The sequence below is a fragment of the Actinia tenebrosa genome, unplaced genomic scaffold (assembly GCF_029948245.1).
Source record: "Actinia tenebrosa isolate PJP-AT-01 unplaced genomic scaffold, QUT_ActTen_1.0 PGA_scaffold1__47_contigs__length_23844297, whole genome shotgun sequence".
Classification (NCBI taxonomy): domain Eukaryota; kingdom Metazoa; phylum Cnidaria; class Anthozoa; order Actiniaria; family Actiniidae; genus Actinia; species Actinia tenebrosa.
The window spans coordinates 11157003-11177386 of NW_028292578.1; the positions used below are offsets into that span (position 1 = coordinate 11157003).

Consider the following 20384-nt stretch of genomic DNA (forward strand, 5'->3'; position numbering starts at 1 on the left):
GTTGGTCTGAAAATTCGAGTTTTTTATTGATGCTTTGCGCCAAGCGAAGTGAGCCTCAAGACTGCTGCGCAATTATAAAGCCTTTCAAGTTTATTATTTTTGGAATCGTTTTACATCACGTTTTGGTAAATAAGTTGAAGTTGTAATCCTATACTTTTAATTTCCTTTAACAGTTGCCGTTGTTGTTTGTAAAAAGTCTCGGCAGACTGAAGACTGCGAAGATGTACGTGAACTATCAAAAAAAAAGCCCTGAAGTTCTTCTCTCGGTTCAGTTTACCACGGAAACAAACCGCGGTTGTCATCGGGACACGATATAGAGGTAGAGGTGTGGGGACATCAGGACACGCATTTAGAGGTGGTGTGGGGACATCAGGACACGATTTAGAGGTGAGAAATGGGGACATCAGGACACGATTTATAGATGAGGTGTGGGGACATCAGGACACGATTTATAGATGAGGTGTGGGGACATCAGGACACGATTTAGAGGTGAGGTGTGGGGACATCAGGACACGATTAAGAGGTGAGGTGTGGGGACATCGGGACACGATTTAGAGAGGGAAGGGGTTGGGGACATCAGGACACGATTTAAAGAGAAGAGGTTGGGGACACGAAACAAATTGCAAAATAAATTCAGAAACCGAGTATTAAGCATTTCAACAGGTGTCTAATGGAGATGGGGTATTTACTGGTACCCTGGTATTCTAATAGCATGCAGTAAAACACATGACACAAATCAGCAAAAAATGCGAGTTTATTTCATAAATATGCTTTGGAAGATGAAGGGACGAAGACGAGTAAATACAGAACAATAAACATACGACTTGACCACCTAAAATGGCTTTTAAAAAACCATTACACTCAATCTTTACCGAAAACTGACTACCGGCACAACACAGCTGTGTCGACACTACAAGACGATTATATTTATATTGCTCACACCAATCTAGTATCTAGACCTCACACGTCCGACAATAGACGTGCGTGCGGTGTCTAGCTAAGGGACTGGGACTGTCTTCTGCTAATTTACATTGCAAAACTACGGAATCGAGTGTGGAGCTTGAGATACGACTGGGAGAATGAGAGTAGAGTGGCTGGTGATGAGTATGATTGTCACGTCATTGCTGCCATATTGGTGTACGTTCTGTAAGTTTTATCGTTATTCTTGCTTGGTATACAAGAACATAGTGAGAAACAACAAGCCATATTTGGTCGGTTATTGCCTTGAGAACAAACGTAAAAAAATGGATTAAAATTTTGAAAGTTTAAAGGTTGGATAATGGAGGTTCGAGATGACAAGGATTTGGGACATTTGAAATATTTGGACAAATTCGTCAACTGAATAAAAATATTGCGGTTTCACATTCTTAAGAAAATCCTCGGAAAATTTATTGCACGTTTTGATACCGAAAAAAAAATCCCCTTCCGAGTTCGCACTAAGCTCCACACACGAGACAAACTACAAATAAGGATTATGCTGTGCATGACAAGTTAATCGATTAAACAAGCTAAGTTATCTGACAAATTAAGCCCTTCACCACTACAACAGAGGCAACAGAGAAAACGCCTCCAACACTACGAAAATGTACACAAAGTACAAAGTACAACTACGATCACGTGCATCAGTACTTGGTATCACGTGCTGATCACATGCACACTACCCACGGACATGCGAAAAGGTCACCGCCACTGCTACAAAGGACGAGGACGCACAGACAATCAGTACACAGTCACGTGATCTGAAGAAAACAGAGTGGACAGTACATGAGACAGAGTTACGAATGCATTGTGGGATCTTAATATTTATGAACTCATTTTAACTGCAATAAACTGAAGAGAGTTTTGTCACAGTTCACAGTTATCTCCGTTAGAAGTGACTCATATCTCCCGAGATATCACTTTTTTATAAACAACTAATCAAACACGAAGAGTAAAGACACAAAAAACACTAACAATCTACAAAGCCAAACAAACACGTGTGCTTAAAACATAATCTATGCTACATATTTTTAGTGACGCACAGGTTGCCTGTCCGACAATCGCAAGAAAGCCATCTTGAAAAGTAACCACGCCCCTACATGAGAACGAAAAAGCCATTCTTCTTTTCTCATTGGTAATAACAATGATAACGAGAATACTTTGTTGCAAAAAATGCTTGACAGTTTGCACATTGTAATCAATGGAAGACACGTTTTGTAAAGAGAAAAGAAACGCTATATACACAGGGTGTTTCAATCATGAAACATGGATGCTTTTCAAGTTGGCCATTAAAACGCTGACTCTAACCCAGTTGTGCGTATTTTGGTGGAAATGTCTGCAACACATAACAAAAGTAAGAGTCAAAGCAATACAAAGCAGATGTAGTAGACTTACCTCAGTATGGACGGTTGGCATCTTTGGGTCTCTTCAATTGTACTTTCAGTCGTTTGGTTGCGATTTGAAAACCATTCATGTGTGTAATGGCACTGGTGGCAGACTGAGGATTATCATAACTTACAAAACCTGAAATCAAAAGTTTGTTCTCTTGAGAGCGGAAGATCTCACTGTGTCTTACGTACTGCGCACGATTCGGTCATGACCACAGGAATGAACATCACACATACAACCAGAAGTTAACAGGATTTAATATTCTATACTCACCAAAACATTTGCTCGTGTTAGTTACTTTATCTATAAAGACCTTGGCACTTATAATGTTACCAAACCGTTGAAATGTATTCAAAAGATCGGCGTCTGAGAATTCTTGTGGCAAATGATAAATAAATAAATTAGCTCCTTCAGGACCTAAAAGATAAAAAAAGAAATTTGAGATTTGAGAAATTATTCGCAGGCATTTGTGGATTTGGGGATGAGTACCTTACAGAATTCTAAGGAGTTTTGAAAGGGTTGCACAAACCTTCTTTCTGAGGTTGTCTTGTAGCTTGTTGTTGATATAAAGCATGATTGTAAATTGTGGGAAATGTTGCTATTAAAAATAAAAGAAATAAAAATTTAGACGAGAGAAACAAAACATTTAAAAAGCATGGAGGACAGTCTCCTACTCATTATCAAGCTTGCACTTTTTAGTCGTAAAAAAATAACAAGCAAAAAACGCGAAAGAAGCTAAGAATTCCGCATATTTTATGCTTAGAAATTAAGAAAATTCCAAAGAAAGTCTACATGTAGCTTAACATCACTTGACATTTATATTAAAGACTTACTACTATACTGTTGAATTCCAGAGTACGCCTGTGACAGAGCATCGACATTGCCTGTTAGATTGTTTACACCAACTAAACCCCCCATGTTTCCCATTCCTAATGAAGCAAGAGCTGCTGGATTGGCTGCATTAGCATTCATTCCTGTAAGTAAGTAATAACAAAATATCGGTTAGAACTGGTATAACCTGGGGTGCTTACCATTTACCTGAAGGGGGGGCGGGGGGGGGGGGGGGGGGCAGGAAAAAACCCCGGAAATTCCAGTTGGAAAACAAATGGTATGTGTCATTTCAAATGGAAAGCTCCGGAAAACTTATATCATACTAGAATCAAGGCTGGTGTAGCAGTAGTACACTCGCCTCTCACCTTGTGGTCTCAGGTTTGATTCCCATAGACTCGGCATCACATGTGAGTAGAGTTTGTTGGATCTCTTTCTTAATTTGAGGGTTTTTCTCTGGGTTCTTCTGTTATCCTCCCTCTGCAAAACTCAACATGCTAAATTCCAAGTCAATCTGTGAGATATCTAAATATTGTGAATAAAGTGGTCTTACAGCAGCTAAGTTTTAGAACAACACCATAGAAAGTCTTCCTTTGGAGAAAAAGAAATCCCTTGTTATGCAAAGACCTTGCATTTGCCTGTCTTACAACATGGTGAAACCATTCCATAGTAAGCATTTTCGCAAGTGGGTTGCAGCCTCCACGACCCATCCCCTGGACTTGCACACTACGTAGACATAGCAGTATTTTAAACAAAAACTGTTGACGTACCTAGACCAGGGATCCCTCCAATTCCTTGCATACCAACCCCCAAGGGTGATGCATTTGACATTGTGTTTGCTGTACTGGAAGTGACCCCACTTGTGCCGCTGCTTGGTACCTGTTGCTGCTGTTGTTGCTGTTGTGCCATTACTGTTGCTGCAACTAATGCCCCAAGACTTCCAGATTGAAGCACTGTAATCATACATTTAACATAATTTAAGGTTAATAATAATAATTAATAATATCAGTACTAATAATATTATTATCAAATAAGGCAAATCTGGCAAACCATTGTCATCCTCAACCATTATTAAAAACCACTTCCATTATTACTATTATAAACATCATCACCCATCATTATCACTTTATTATTATCATCACCATCATCATATAATAATAATATAGTGCTCATACAGTACATGTAAAGGGCATTCTATTACCGACCACTACCAATATCATCATCATCCTTTATTATCACTCCATAACTGTCCTCAATGTTACCATCATCTTTAACATCATCAATATAATCACAAACACTACACAAATCAATGTAATTACATAGCATACTACCTTTAGAAATGCTTGTAAGGTACAGTGTGTGTAGGAGTAGTTACCTGGGTTGATGCCGGGAATCATGTTGAAACCAGGTTGAATTCCTGCATTTGCTGCCTGTTGAAGCTAAGAGTAATAAATAAAAAGACTCAGATGCAAGTTGACTTTGTTTAATGTTTTGTTATCTCACTTGATGCAAAGGTTTTTCTCTGTGTTCTTTTGTTTTTCTCACTCCGTAAAAAACATTATTTTGTGATGACAGCTGAGTACTTAGAAATGCAGTGGTGGTCAACTTAATATACATAAACACAAATTATGTAATATTAAATTAAAGGTAAATTATTTATGTGAACTACAGGAAACACTAAGAAGCAACATTTATCAATGTCAATTTGAAAGTCTGCCTCTCTCTCTGCATTATCTCTGTCTTACTTCTTTTTTCATGTACTTGATATATTTGTAGCTTCAAAATTTGGACATGACTAACTTATATGTCGCACCCTGAAACAACCTCTGGGCTTCTAAGTCAGGGCATGACTAACTCACAGATCAAACCCTGAAACAACCACTGGGCTGATCTAAGTCAGGGCACAGCTAACTCACAGATCAAACCCTGAAACAACCTCTGGGCTGATGTAAGTCAGGGCATGGCTAACTCACAGATCAAACCCTGAAACAACCTCTGTGCTGATCTAAGTCAGGGCATGGTTAACTCACAGATCGAACCCTGAAACAACCTCTTGACTAATCTAAGTCAGGACAGGCTAACTTACAAATTGAATTGAAATGTAGCTAGCTGGATTTTGTAGAGGGAAGATGAAGCAGTGTAACTTAATTTAGTTGCATAAGTCTAAAAGGCTCTCTGGCCATCTGTCTGTCTGTCTTTACCTGTTGTGTGATGGCAGAGCCATATGCCATAGGGAAAGCAGTAGGATTGCCAAATGCCATCCCTCCAAATGTTGCCATCTGTTGCATCTTTTTTTGTAATTTTTCTTTTTCTGTATCTGCGAATTTAACTACTACTGGTGATGAACAACCCTAAAAGAAAATATGTAGATGATGGCTAGTAAACACTAGCGTGGACTGCGTCGGTGTTTCTAATGAAACAGTTATCGTAGAATGATAAGTTATACACCGTAGTGAAAATAGTAACTAACATTTTGGACGCTAGTCCTTCGTCGGAGTCAATGACTACTATTACTATTTTCACTACTATGTTACTATTTTCACTACGGTGTATAACTTATCATTCTACGATAACTAAAAGAAAATAAATCACTTTTTTAGTATATTAAGTAAACATATATATATTGGTTTCCAATTTATCCCACTGCCACCCACACTGTGCCACCACATTAATGCACATATTCCATGCATAGTACAATACTAAACTCACTCAAATCACTTAAAATAATATTAAATAATAAACACAGCATTCTTAGAGTGCATTCAACAAAGCTTAATGCACTGACTGAAAATGAGAACAAATCAAGCTTAAGTCATTAAAGTCATTCAACTCAGGCAGATTGTTACAGAGTTTAGGTGCTGCATATGAAAAGCAGAACTGCCTATGAGTAGCAATCTTGATAGTTGGGAAGGTTAGAAGAGATAATTTTGAGGAATGTTGTTTAGGAGTACAAGATCAAGTATCTGATAAGTAGATGTGAGACATCTAGAGTTGTTATGGAGAGAAAAACTGCCAATGCATAGCATGTGCTTGGTAGTCATAGATTATGCTTTTGCTGACAGAAGTAAGATAAAAAGTGAAATACTTTACCTCCATTGTTCGACTGTTATGCATGTTAGCAATAGCACTTTGAGCCTGCATCCTGTTGCTGTATTTTACAAAGGCACAACCTACAACACACACCAGACAACTCATTAAGAATACATTTATTGGTACTTTATTACAAGGGTAGTGTAGCAACACTTACTTTAAAACCTTCCATACAGCGAATATTAATAAAAGTACTTTTTGGAAAACATTTTAGTACAAGTATGTACTGTCTTATGTTTTCCCTTTAATACAGATAATGTATGCCTAAAAGTTTACCTTTACTGGTTCCATCGGCATTTCGCAAAATCGTTAATTCTTCTATTGTGCCGAATGGTGAAAACATCATACGAACATCTTCCTCTTTGGCAGACTTTGATATCATACCAATAAAAAGTTTTCTATCCTCTGAAACAGGAAATGAAAAGAATGGAAGAATGAAAAGAGAGTAATATTTAAAATGCTTCCCAATTCCATGTATGAAACTGATAATTTGCTGTCATGATGAGGAAAATGTTGATGGAAGTAAATCAAAGTTTTGCCATAACAATCGTTGAAAGACAAAGGTTTCAAGGGGGCATACCTTTTGAATGTCATGGAAAAGCCTTGATTGACATGCACCAAGACTACTTCTTCGCATGGGCAAATTGTATGATTTCACGTGTTGTTGGATTGGGAAGCAATGTAAGAATGACGGAATTACAGATAAATAATTATATGGATTTAAAATCACATGTTAAGGCTAGTAGCTAAAAAAGAAAGATGGCATTAAGTGAACAATATGAATACTTGGGTGCAAAAAGAAGACATAAGTATAGAGAAAGAAAGTTAATATTTTGATTGCATAAAAGGGTGAGTACACTTCTGTTACAGACCAGATGGACTTTTTAATTACCTGCATTATGAAAACTCTTGTAAATCAATTAAAAATTTCGATTTGTATGCTCATTAGGCGAGGAGAATCAATGAAAATTACTCAGGCAAGCAAGCTGAAACACTCTGAACACAATAATTGTCAAAAAATGGAAGAAAAGCCAATGAAATTTAACTTCCATCAAGAATGTATTTAGGGAATATGACAGAGATGGTATAATGTTTGCTCAAGCTGGACTCAAGAAACTCTTATATCTCATATTGTACAACATCAACATTGTACAGTGGACAAGTACATGCCGTTGATCAACCGAGAATCAAAACTGGTCATCTTAGCAGGGAACAAGATTGGAATCTTTTGAACATCAGAAGTCTGCCATTACACAAAAAGGTGATGTAGCAAATGACATTTTACTACAGAAGTGATTAACTGCATGTACATAACATGAAAATCATCACAATCTAACTGTAACTACATGAATTATATAAACTAGCCTACTGAAAGAATGTCCATGAAACATTTAGAAAAATATTTTTCCTGATAACTTGCCTTTGACTTATATTATATACATAGTATCCTTCTCTTTTATTTCTAAGACCATTAATTAGTATAGGTTTTAATAAAATTAGCACCATGTTAAGAAATATTTTTCATGTACAGCATTAATAATCCTTTACGTACACCATCCTTCATCTATTCTGACTAAGACTCTTAGTCGGCTTTATTCTACACTCTAGTTTAGAGTGTACAATTAACTGAAAGATTTTATAGTTTGTATTTCTTTATTTACTGGTAGATTAAGATCCCAATTATCAAAAAATAGCATTACTAGATGAGATAAGATAATAACAATTCAACTAAGCAGGCATCATTTCTATGGCAGATAACACCATACTCAAAGTAAGATTCATTCTCGATGTTTAAGTGAATTCATCTTTTCGTTCTGCTTTCAAACCAAATTTAAATGAATTTGTTTGTTCTGACTCAGAAGTAAATCAATGGTTAAAAGCATGGACAAAAAAGGAAAAAAATGTGCACTTTCTTTCCCTACATCTGGTTAATAATGACAAATGAATGATAAGCACATTGTTTTCAATGTCAAAAAAATTGAGCCCAAAACAAAACTGTCAGAAACAAACAAATGAACTTAAGCTTGAGAGGATGTGTAAATAGGTTATTCTTTTAGTCTATAAAGACAAAGAGAAAAGATTCTGACAATGAAAAGTGGATTGAAAAAAATGAAAAGAGGATGAAGACATGAAAAGTGGATGGGAAGAAAGGAAAGATGGAATCCTACCTGATCTAGTTTCACTGTCAGCTGGTTTTACCTGTATAGCATGGTGCATCTGAAAAAATAAAAATAATTTAGATAAGGTGAAAACAATATGATGGCTAAATCTAACACTGAAACATTCAAGACATGAGTGATGGTTTTCATTACATCTGTCTGTCAACAACTCAGTATTTGCTTTGTATCAAAAGGTTAGCAACAATATACAGTAAGGGTGGCCGAATAATTCACAAGTCAGCCTTGTCATATGTGAGTAGATTTTTCTCCACGTTCTTTAGTCTTCCACCTTCTGTAAAACTTAATTTCTAAATTGTAATGGGAAATTCAGTGGACAAAAAGCTACTATAATCTGTAGATTTAATGTGACTGCTAAATCCTAGTATTTTTATTTTTTATTTCTTTTATGGAAAGAAATTACAATGAAAGTTTAAATTAGGATAACTTGAAAGATAACTGGAAGATAACTTTGCCTGAGGTCTTGTATGGTCAACTCCAGACCAAACTTTATTTTTATGACCATTAGCACTGGAGTATATACCAATATATCATTTTTTATCGACTATGGTAAGAAAGTTCAGAGTATATTTTTCAAACATACACATATTTATGAACTAATCAGAGAAAAAATGGTATATTTTCATATTTTGACAAGGTATTATTTTGGCAGTTAATTTATGTATTTGACCGTTGCACTTCATTTAGTCATTGTCCATTAAAGCACACAACAAAATCCTGTTACCAAAACAACACTATTCCTCTTTCTTTTTTCTAATTTTCCCCCTTTAATTTCCTTTTTGTCTGAGAAAGGAATGATTTCTTTATGAGGGATACCTGTAGGTAACTCTGAAGAAAAACGTTTTTCACTTGAAAGGGCCAGTTCTTCTTGATTTATGAGCTAAAACGGTTTTCAGTTGCTAAATGATTGACTAGATCTGTTAGACAAAACTAAGCTTAGGAGGAAATATTTAAATTGAAGAGACAAAGATTAAGTGGCAGGTGCAAAGAACGTATAAAATGTCAAAAAAACTTCAAAAAATTCTCTGAAATATTTTAAAAAAATTTACAAAAAAAGGGGGGAAATGAAATGTAAATAAGACGTTTTTTTATTTCTGGTTAGAGATTTACTAAGCAATTTTATCTTTTTAATTGATAGATTTTTAAGTGACATGTTCGATAAACCAAAACCATTGCTGTGTTTCAAGATAATATTCGTAGCTTGATTAGATAAGCGTATGACAAAGAGGTTTATAAATGCGACGCAGACTTCGAGATTTGAGAATTTTAAAAATAAGCCTTTTGGCAACAAAAATTACATTACCCACTGTCAAATCTATGCATTCAAGAACAAAACATAAAACATTCTCAAGAATTGAAGATACAAATATATCGAATAATTCTACCGCAAAGTAATGAATATTTGAACTATCGCTAGGTTTCAATAACAAAAATAAATGAGCGTAAATTCTCTACATTAAAATGCGTTAAAAATTGTCGAAATACTTGAATATTATGAGTAGTTTAGACTACGGGATAAATAATACAGAGTAAAATGTTAAAAATGAAGGCTTGGCAGGATGATTTGTTTAGAGCACATGGCTGTGATCGTCAATCGTGACGTAAAGTACGAGTTTGTAGATTTCAGGGGAGCTCAACTTAACCCATTTCATAATAAAGATATCAACAGATTGCAGTTATAAACCCACTGATTACAGTTAACTAGATCTATATACATTATACTAGCCACAACAGTGGAGATCTTTGCAGAGAAAGGTACTTTTAGTTAAGACAAGCGATGTTAATGAGTGAAGTTCAATGCGTTCTAATCAGACGGCTTACCGTAGAAACGAAAACATTTCAAACTTCACTCATTGATCGCCAACATTCAGTTGACTGTCTGCCCTCAAAAATACACAGACAATAATTCTAAAGTATTGATGACCACAGACACCATCATAGTAAACGAATCAAGAAATCTAGTTCTTCAAACTTTTACTAGAAGTAAAATTAGATTAAAAGCTTCTCATGACATGATCATTACTTACCCCGGGTAAAGTTTTCTTCTCGTGTAAGTTCTTTTGCGCATTTATAGCAGCTTCTCTTGAGGAAAACGTTAAGAAAGCACATCCTACGAGATAAGATATACTTCAGCTCCATATGGATTTGGAGTGGAAACAACTCGAGGAGGAGAAAAACTAACCTTTGTGGTTACCGGTATATTTGTCCTTGAGGATCGTAAGTTCATGGATTGAGCCAAAAGGTTCAAAGATAGGACGAAGATCTTTCTCTTCCCAAGTCCTAGGAACTTGTCCTATGAATAATTTGACAGAAGTAGGATCCCTCCCAGTCACCCCTACACCGTTAGTGGTGGGTTTTACCTCCATTCTAGGTTATTTGGTTAGCGAAAAAGCAGAAATAAAACACACTACAACACGAGAAAAGGAAACGAACGAAGCAAAATGACAGAAGGACATGTGGGTATCCCATGAACCATTGCGTCAGTACCAACTCTCCTGAGGACTGGGGCGAGAGGAAAATTCGAAAATCCCGGAATAAAAAAACCAAAGGAATCCCAATTGTTTCCAAAACGGATTAATTTTATTTTCAAATAACGATTTTGAATCCTTTTCTTTACTTTTTACGACCCTAGTGATCAAATATTGAAGAGATTTTTGGAATTTTTCGCATAGTTTCTCAGATTTGAAAATCGACAATCAGCTTATTAAAAACAGGCCTAATTTTAATTCAAAGCGTAGCTGTCATTTCGTACTTTTATGATCGCTTGAGCGATGTCCTTAATTGGTATCTTTCTAAGAAGATTACAATGTAATAACTGCTTAAAATAGTGTAGATTTACAGGCCTTATCAGCCATCTTTGTTCCAATTGAGTAGACGAGTAACAGATATAAATATTAACGGTTCGTTAGTGAAGGCATCGATCTTTCTAGACGCGTCGGTCAAAAAATAGCCTCTAGTGCCGCTAGGCGTCAATCACCACTTATCAACTATGAAAGGGGAATGTTTGCGTTATTTTCGTAACCCTAAAAAGGTCTTTCGATTCTTACTTTACTTAAACTGAACAGGGTCATTAATGTAAATATCATCGATTATTTATTTATTAGATATAATATATAAATATCCTGCTATTCATTTTCTCTTATTTGTAAGTGTTGTTTTCTGGTTTTTCGTCGACATTAATGCCGGAGTCTTTCTAGAAAGGTCAATTAAATTCCAATGATTGGAACTATTGGGTCTATTGGAGAGAATCGCAGGCAGGCAGGCAGGCAGGCAGGCAGGCAGGCAGGCAGGCAGGCAGGCAGGCAGGCAGGCAGGCAGGCAGGCAGGCAGGCAGGCAGGCAGGCAGGCAGGCAGACAGAGGAGAGTTGCTTGAAGTTTCCCTACAAAACCAGTAGAATGCTTTAAATCGATAAGCAGTCGTTTTCGTTGAGAAATAATCGTAGAAAATTAGAATAAGCTATAGTATATCGTTATTTCGGCAGGGATGCACTAAAAACAAGATATAAATAATTACTTAAGACATTATAATAAAGGATCCAAAGTGTATTTTGATCTTGGAATACACTATTTAGTATAATTTATGCCTCAATTATTCGTGTTTAGTCGTATTCCCATAATTCCTTTCGGTCTTGGAATAAACTTGCGCTTGTCGCCTATCTCCTTTTTGTGTGAAATAGATGCATACGTTGCATGTATACTCAATAATCAAGCAATTATAAACAATTGTGAAGTGCTAAAAGATGGCGATGGCAGATAAGATTTCGTTGTCAGATATTCAGGATTTTAGTATATCTCGGTCATGGCGCTTTGTACTGAAGTAAGAACGAGTCATCATATTTCGTTGGAAATAAGCTAATATGATAAGAATAAAGTTTTTATAGCAATAATTTTCAAAGCATAAAATATACAATAAATAAACACTCGCCGGAAGAGGCAAGAAAGTGTAAGTGACTCTAACAGCTCAGCAATACAAAAGAAACCTAGAAAAACCTAGGGCTTTTAATTAATGTCTTCTGTGCATTCAATTTATTGACCAATTTCATGACAATCCTCTGGCAACACGTGACACATGCGTCCTAGTCCTTTTGAAAATTAAGCTATGATTATTAGCGAAAAAAGAGTTCAAAGTTTACTTTTGACCCTAGAAGCCCCAACACCCTGCAACCAAAACATAATGCTACTTTCCTGTATCCCTATGGCAACGCAACTGCTTGATAAGCAAGGAAGGAAGTGCGTGTATTTTGAATGGTGGTCACAGACACCTCGTGTGCACGTAAGCAATGCTGATAAGCGATACAATCACGAAACCTTATCACAATTTAGATTATAATTCTATACAAGTGATAAATATATAAACCTCAACAAAAACGCGCAATTTCTAGTTCTTGGCTATCAAATTAACGAGTAGATTCGTTTGCTTTCTACTCTCATAAATCAGCTCAGCTTGGTCCATGGTTTGCAGGAGAGCCTTCTATCATTCATTGGTAAGTCTATATGTATTCACAAAGAGATACTATATTGAAATTGTCGTGCGCAGTAGTCTTTGCCGCGTCTAACCGCACTTTATGTGTATAACATTTTTGTAGTCTTGGCGTTCGAGCAGTAAATTGGAATAGTTACAAAATATTTTTAAACATCAATTACTTTAAGACCATAAAATTTTCATAACTATTCCGGTGAGTCAACTGTTGTTAATGAGATTCAAGGATTTAAAAAACACAAACAACGCGCGCCAAGCTGTGCAAGAAAGGAGATTCGAAATGGTCTCACAAAAATCCAATCTAAGCTTTTCTTCCACTGACCACCTTCTCGATTCCCACACTATAAGACGTTTCTCAACCTTTCTATTGCTTAGATTATTTGATGTTATTTAAAACACAAGTTAATTGCGAAAAAAAGTACTAATTTGCAAAGTCTCTGGAGTTAGAGAAATCACAGCAATCGTACGAATCAATGAAATAGGAGAGAAAATCTAACCGTTGCTTTTGAAACAAACCTGAGGGGGTCTGGGAAAAATAGCATATGACAGTGTTGTCGTAATTCACCCACAATAGGACATCGAATTCTTTTTTCATATAGAACTTACCCAATTAATCTTTTTTTTAACTGCTATTTTGGATCATGTGTCAGATCTGACAGAACGCTATTCCCTCTAGTATATACTTGGTTTATTTCATTTCAAGAACGCACTTGTTCAAGACTGCCGTTTGCGCTGGTCAAGTGAATGTCTGTAAGTAGATAACAGAAAGTGAATCGTAATTGTAGATATTTACTTTTTTGGTTTGAATTCTTGCTGATAACTGAGTAAATAACTTTTAGTTTGCTTGATTAAAAATTAGGATAAAATAGATCCCAGTAATGATCGACAAGCATATTCTAGGATATCAAGAAGGAAAGCAATTTCATTTTGTATCATCACTTTACACATTCCTCTTAACGGTAGTCGCCTGAAAATTGGGGGAAAAAGGCTTCATTCTGACGAGGAATGTCCTAAACACTAAGATATACTAAAATGAACATTATGAATAACGATAATATTCGTTATCGTTAAGTATAAAGAGCAAAATACCCTTTAATTAATATAAAAGTAAAACTCATTGACATTTCATTGCGAGAGAAAAACCTGACTTGTCAGGAAGAAGCGGAAAATGATGTATGAATGACTCAAAAGGTGCACGATATTTCAACGTTGGCTCTCAACAATATTTATCCCATCCGGATGCAAAACAAAATTTTGAACTGACTATATACTCACGATATTTGTGGAGAAATGGTCATGAGTACGCGCCGGCGGCTCTTGTTAAACTATTTTACTAAACCTGCTCACTCTGTTCGGGGCCAGGTGACTCATGTCAGTAAAGAAGCTTTGTCTGTGCAATTGGTCGAACTAAGATATCCGCATGATCATTAGAATGAAGAATTATCTAAAATGAATAAATTCCTTTAGAATCCTTCCCGTTGTTCATCATTATACAATACCAGATCCATAGATCCATATGATTATTTAGTATACCACAACTGACATATATTACAAAACCAACTTATTTATAGACAGTGCTATGACTTAGGTACGAGTTATCCGACTACAATAGCTTTACGGCTAACCTATAGATGATATGAATCGTCAGGATGTTTGACTTGACACAGAAAATGACGATTGTAATTTAATACTAGCTATTCTAGTTAGTTTTTGAGTTTGTTTCAGGCATTTTATCAACGAAAATCATTATCCATAAGTGGTCATCAATCAGGGCCGTCAATCATTTGACAGTAAACTATACCTATCGTACTATGTTAAAATATATACTTACTGCAATAGACTTACTTACCAAAAGATTGCTGAGGAATATAGATTTTTTTGATATCTAATGATCAGTTTACTAATATAGACTTTTCCCGAATTCGCTTGACTATCACAAAACAATGGTTTCAAGTCGAGGTTGGACTTGGTGAATAAAACAATCAAGTTCAGTCTCGACTTCAGACCATTGTTTGTGGTCATTTAAGCGAATTACGGGAAGTCTTATTGATGATGAAAAACAACCAATGAGAGCGCCAGAAATTTTTAACTTTAATATTGAAAAAAAAAAAAAAGGTTTCGACACGAACTGCAGCCAGATAGGATAATCACTAGTCTCCCCCATAGCCGCTTTCAGTGTCGTCAGCGGCTGTGGGGGAGACTAGATAATCACAGGAGCTTGGTGAAACTTTCAAGTGGTGAACAATAAAAGATTCATCTATCAATAGTGATCAAGCGGTTCAAACATATATAAGATATAATTATTTCAATCAAGCTAGTCACCAAAACATATACGTTTCATTTGGATTTAGAAATATTTCATGTAACCAACAAGTAGAGTTTATAACAAACTGCTACTTGAGGTTGCTTACAGGAATCTGGGTCGCCTTTGTGCCGCTACGTCACCCGTGCTTCCCAATTGTGATCAACTGCGCATGTTCGAAACGTGTCAAATATATCTACCCATAATCCTTGCCGGTCTCATCTATGTAGCTCTTTAGGTGACTATGAAGTTGAATAAGAATATATTGGCAAATGAACAAATATAATTATATTCACTTAGTAGCTATTCACAATGAAAACATACTTTTATAAATCGGTGAATCGAGGAAGCCAAAACAAATAGAGAAATCGATGGCAGAAAAATAGGGCCTAAAAATATATCGTTTTATACATCCATATTTGGTCGAGAGGAGCAGGAAAAGGAAACTATCTTCATAAGCTGTAATTGGCTGAAAGGTTTTTTATTAAGGTCATATATTGAAGTTTCATAGTGAAAAAGATATTGGGTGAAAATAAAGAAAAGAGATTGGAAAAAAAGGCTCAATTTTCGGTCTCTTTCTCTTTCTCGTCAGTTCTCTCTCGATCCCCCATATCCTTTTCCCTTTGGATCTGAATATGAAGTCCCATATCAAAAATAAAAAATTCCCATTTTTTTAGATATGTTTTCATTACCACAAAGAATGATCAATGTACGGTAAATAATGTAATAAAGTGCGGAAATGAGCCTAGAGGTCGCTAGAGGTAATCCGGAGTAAAAACACTGACTGAAAAGTACATGATCGAAATATCACACTTAGAAAGAAATGATCTTCCGCCGAAAGAATATGCAAACACAATATAAAGTTGGACTTCTTAGTGGCTGTCAATATCAAAGAAAGATTTTCAACGCTGACCATTCACCAGCGGTCTGGCACTGAAGCTCTCCTAGCCAGGAACAAAATCTGAGCAGCACGATAGAAGGCTTAACAATAAGTCTCTGTGCATGGACTTTATCTAATTTTATTTATTTTCTAATGTGTAGAAATTTTATTTTTTGGTAAAGAGAATGCGTGCCATTGATCTTGCAGTTCGGTGCATTGGCTGGTATCTCTGTAGTTAACATTTTTTTATGTTGCTATTTTTGTTTAGTTTGACATTATTTATATTATATCATCTTTCATAATATTTGTGTACTGATTATTATCTATGATAATAAAAAGTTCTGCACTTTTCAGCTATTTCAGCTTTCCGCTGTTTCCGTTTCAGCTTTTTAACGCGACCCCAGTAGAGCGTATACAGGTGACAAATCAACATTCCCATCTTCTTTGATGCTTCTTATGACGCAAGACGAAATGTCCTGTAGATGTCGAGTAACGAATTATACTGAATAATCTTTTACAAAAGATCATATGGTTCCCTTGTCTTACATAACGAGATTAGAGTGATTTAGAGATATAATTTAGATTTCGAGTTTCAAATCAACTTACCAATCATGTCATTATATACTCTGAACCAATCAGCAAGCGAGAAGGTCGAGGACGCATAGGTTTGGCTAACTACATCTTTCGGTCCAAAAATTGCTTTCTTTAATAATTACGCTGGTAACTTTTTCTGTGAAGATGAAAAGTCATTGTATGTTATAAGAATATAGTTAGACTTAAACTGTTGTCAAAAGGAGACGTTTTTTTCTCCTCTATCATAAAAGATATATGTTGAACGGACTCAATATGGTGAGTACCTTGTGTGAAAAGAGTTATATTGTCTTATCCTGACTACCAAATGTCTATCCTTAAGGTGTGTTCTGTTAGAATCGAACAATCTTTCTTTTGAAAATATACATGTGCGGTGCCGTAACGGTAGTGAGTGTACTCTAGGGGTCTTTTTGAAGTTAAGTGGCTTAGCTTTGATCTGATAGTTTGATTCAGTTGCCTGACGAAATTATAATTGAAGAATTTATGTTGTCTCTTTGTCAAGATATCGTTAAACCTTTTTTACTTACTACAAGCCTGCCTTTTCGTACCTATTGTTTGCTTACTCTTGTGGGTATAGCTTTCGTTTTTTAGTTCAGTTAGCTTGTATTAATCTTATAATAATATTAATAATAATAATAATAATAATAATAACAATAACAATAACAATAACAATAATAATAATAATAATGATGATGATGATGATGATTAATATTAATATAATATTAATAATATTAATATTAATTATAATTATAATAATGATATTAATGATATTAATAATATTAATATTAATCTTTATCATCATCATCATCATCATCGTCGTCATCGTAATCATGATAACCACCGTTATCATCATTGACATCATCCTCATCATCATCATCATCATGCATATGATGATGATAATGATAATACTGAATATCAGTGTTCTAGCCTGTTCTGTATCTTTGTCTTTGTTGCTTGCAGGTGTAAATACTCAAAACCTATCCCCACATTATGGAAAACACGACAAATGTGCTAACAAACAACACAGGAAGCCCAACATGTGCAGTTGCAAAACCCTTGACAGCTTACGAGAAGTGGGCTTCTGTTGCTTTCTATATCTTCATCATCCTTTTTGATTTGGTTGGAAATTCTCTTGTAATTATTATTGTGCAAAGGTACGTGGTCTGGTATTTTTAGGTTTTTTAATATATTTTATGTAATCGATATTTCTCATTCTAATACTAGTACTTGCTTTTAACGAGCTCTGTCAGCCATTCCGAGGTGGAGGAAAAAACTGGGTCGAGTTGACATTGAAGTGCATTGTGGGAATTTTTATAGAGGACGAAATAGACGCCATCTTCTTAGAATCGAAATACATACCCTAAAACAGCCGTGGAATATCCCATGAGGCACTTGTATTATACAACAGAATATATCACAACTTTCCCGTATTTCTGATTGGCTGTATTTTTTAAGGGCAGTACAGAGACTGTGTGAGCGCTGTGCATTTATCATTATTATCACTAACCCTATTGCTTCTTAATTAGAAGAATTTTCCATTCCTCAGAAATCAGCGCATGAAGAACGCTACAAACTATCTTATCGTGAATATGTCAGTCACCGAGATATTATCCACGTTAATCAACCTCAACATGTCTATGGCGGCGTTTATCATTTACCCAGACTACCCCCCCTACGTCAATGACATCTTTGCCTTAATTTTATGCAAGACATTGGCTTTCATGGATGGTCTAACACATTCTTTGTCCACTTTGTCGCTCACTGTTATTGCCTTTGATCGCTTCTTTGCTGTCAAGTATCCGCTGAAACGAATCATTACACGTGGACGCGCAAAGAAAATCATTGCTTTGATTTGGCTGCTGTCTTGTATTGCTTCATCACCACTTCTGTACGCTTCTTCGTACGAAAATAAAAACCAAAGGCTATCATGTCCACGAAAATGGGGGCCTTTTCCTGTGAATTCGTATTTGATATACGTTGTGACGCACCTCGTTCTGTTCTACATCATACCGCTGGCAGTCATGGGTGTCTTGTATTCTGTTACCGTATACAAGCTCTGGTCCCGTCGTATCCCTGGCAACGTAACAGCAGCCAATCAGCGAGTAGAACAACACGCTAAAACCAATGTCCTCAAGATGTGCATAACTGTGGTGGTGGTGTTTGCACTTTGTTGGCTTCCTCTGTTCCTCACTCACGTCATCTTAGAATCGAAAGTTCTAGAATGTGGTGTACAACCAGCAGTATACAGTGCTATTGTCTTCCTGGCGCACACGTATTACGCAATCAACCCATACATCTACTTTGCCTTCAGTAAGGATTATCGTAGAGGTCTACGCCATATTTTCCGACCTTTGATTGACATGTGTGGAAGCAAGCAAGACCGAGACTATCTGCGCAGGTCACACGTAATGGATATGAGCGTGAGCCCAAGAACCGATTTAACTGAGAGTGGAATCGAGGTTATTAGCTTTCGTAGCTTGGGAACCAAAGATATCATTTGCTGAAGTGTGAGTACGGTCACAGTACGGAATAAAAATCATCCTTTAAACCAATCACAGCGCGAGAAATAATATACTGCTCATCCAACTAGAATGCTATGACAAACAGTAAAAACGACTTTAGTAAATATGACAGCGATTCTAGCAAATACGACAATATCAATAATGACTAAATCTGAAAAAAGGACTCTTCTGATGAATCTGCAAACGACTCTAGTGAGATTTTTATGAAGATTAAGTTTTAGTTTTTAATGGAGGAGATTCAAACCCGACAACCTGTGGTGCCTCAGTTGTTGTTGTAATAGTGTAGCGTAATTCTCTCATGCATACGTACAAAGTTAGCGAGTTTTTCTCAACTGTCTTACGATTTTGAGCATTGGGTTAGGGTTGCTATGAACCAATCAAAAATAGATAAAACATTTCAGCCAATCATAGTAATGAAAAACGTCAGTTAGCGATACAATAAATAGCATTAACAGTCAAGCAAATCATCTTGATTAAAGAAATCGAGCGGTGCAGCCTGGGAACAGTTTACTGACAAATCTTTCATTCAACTTAGTGTCTCAGTATTTTCTCTCTAAATTACCGCTGTTTGTATTACTACGCGGCCACCCCAGACACAAATCGAGTCGTGTAGTTTGCAATAGACTGCCGTCAATCAAACACCTCATTCTACTTGGATGTACTCAAACTCTTTGCAATCGCTTTCGGAGCTTTCCTTCGTGATATCTGACTGAGAAAGTTTGATAGAAAAGCAATGTTGTTTTTTTTGATCATATGTTATGTTACTGACTTTCTACCCAAAAGCGTGGCCTAGCCTCCGCACAACAAATGAGTGCCCAATCCCCACTCGTTCGTTTCTGTCAAGGGCAAATATAGTTGAGCCTGCAGTCCAATACTTTTCTTTTCTGCAATAAAAGATAGACATAACCGCTGATCGTAGTGATAGTTCAGACCGCCTAGACTACGTCTGTTCATGAATATATTACTTGTGAAATGATTGATTTGTTTTCATTTCCATTCACTTTATTTCTCTTATACTTAATAAATATATCCGTTACTCTTATTTATGACATGAATGATATCGTTACGTTAATAGGGCGGTTCTTTATTCGTTTTTCTCATCTTAAAATTAACAAGTGCAAGTGTTTTGAGTCAAATCAGTTGCAAG

The 20384-nt window shown here is 36.0% G+C and overlaps 2 protein-coding genes across 6 annotated transcripts; one reads left to right on the top strand and one right to left on the bottom strand.

Annotated features, from left to right (window-relative positions):
• Positions 1-736: 736 nt before the first annotated feature.
• On the bottom strand, positions 737-10923 carry LOC116294135 (CUGBP Elav-like family member 3-B). Of its 2 annotated transcripts, none has more exons than XM_031701673.2 (13): positions 10645-10923; positions 10490-10572; positions 8454-8502; positions 6562-6690; positions 6286-6365; positions 5397-5546; positions 4571-4634; positions 3966-4148; positions 3201-3341; positions 2897-2965; positions 2641-2784; positions 2374-2502; positions 737-1223 (listed from the first exon to the last, which is right to left on the bottom strand). In XM_031701673.2, exons 1-12 carry the CDS (start codon positions 10826-10828, stop codon positions 2375-2377), a joined length of 1404 nt encoding a protein of 467 aa, XP_031557533.1. In that variant the 5' UTR covers positions 10829-10923; the 3' UTR covers positions 737-1223; position 2374. The 2 variants fall into 2 exon arrangements, with proteins under 2 accessions (XP_031557533.1, XP_031557532.1); XM_031701672.2 differs by having other exon boundaries at positions 737-1739.
• On the top strand, positions 7182-20273 carry LOC116294136 (substance-P receptor). Of its 4 annotated transcripts, XM_031701677.2 has the most exons (4): positions 7182-7546; positions 8639-8696; positions 17676-17869; positions 18262-20273. In XM_031701677.2, the coding sequence occupies exons 3-4, from the start codon at positions 17706-17708 to the stop codon at positions 19217-19219; spliced, it is 1122 nt and encodes a 373-aa protein (XP_031557537.1). In that variant the 5' UTR covers positions 7182-7546; positions 8639-8696; positions 17676-17705; the 3' UTR covers positions 19220-20273. The 4 variants fall into 4 exon arrangements, with proteins under 4 accessions (XP_031557537.1, XP_031557535.1, XP_031557534.1 ...); XM_031701675.2 differs by lacking the exon at positions 8639-8696 and having other exon boundaries at positions 7183-7546; XM_031701674.2 differs by lacking the exons at positions 7182-7546; positions 8639-8696 and adding an exon at positions 13610-13692.
• Positions 20274-20384: the final 111 nt, after the last annotated feature.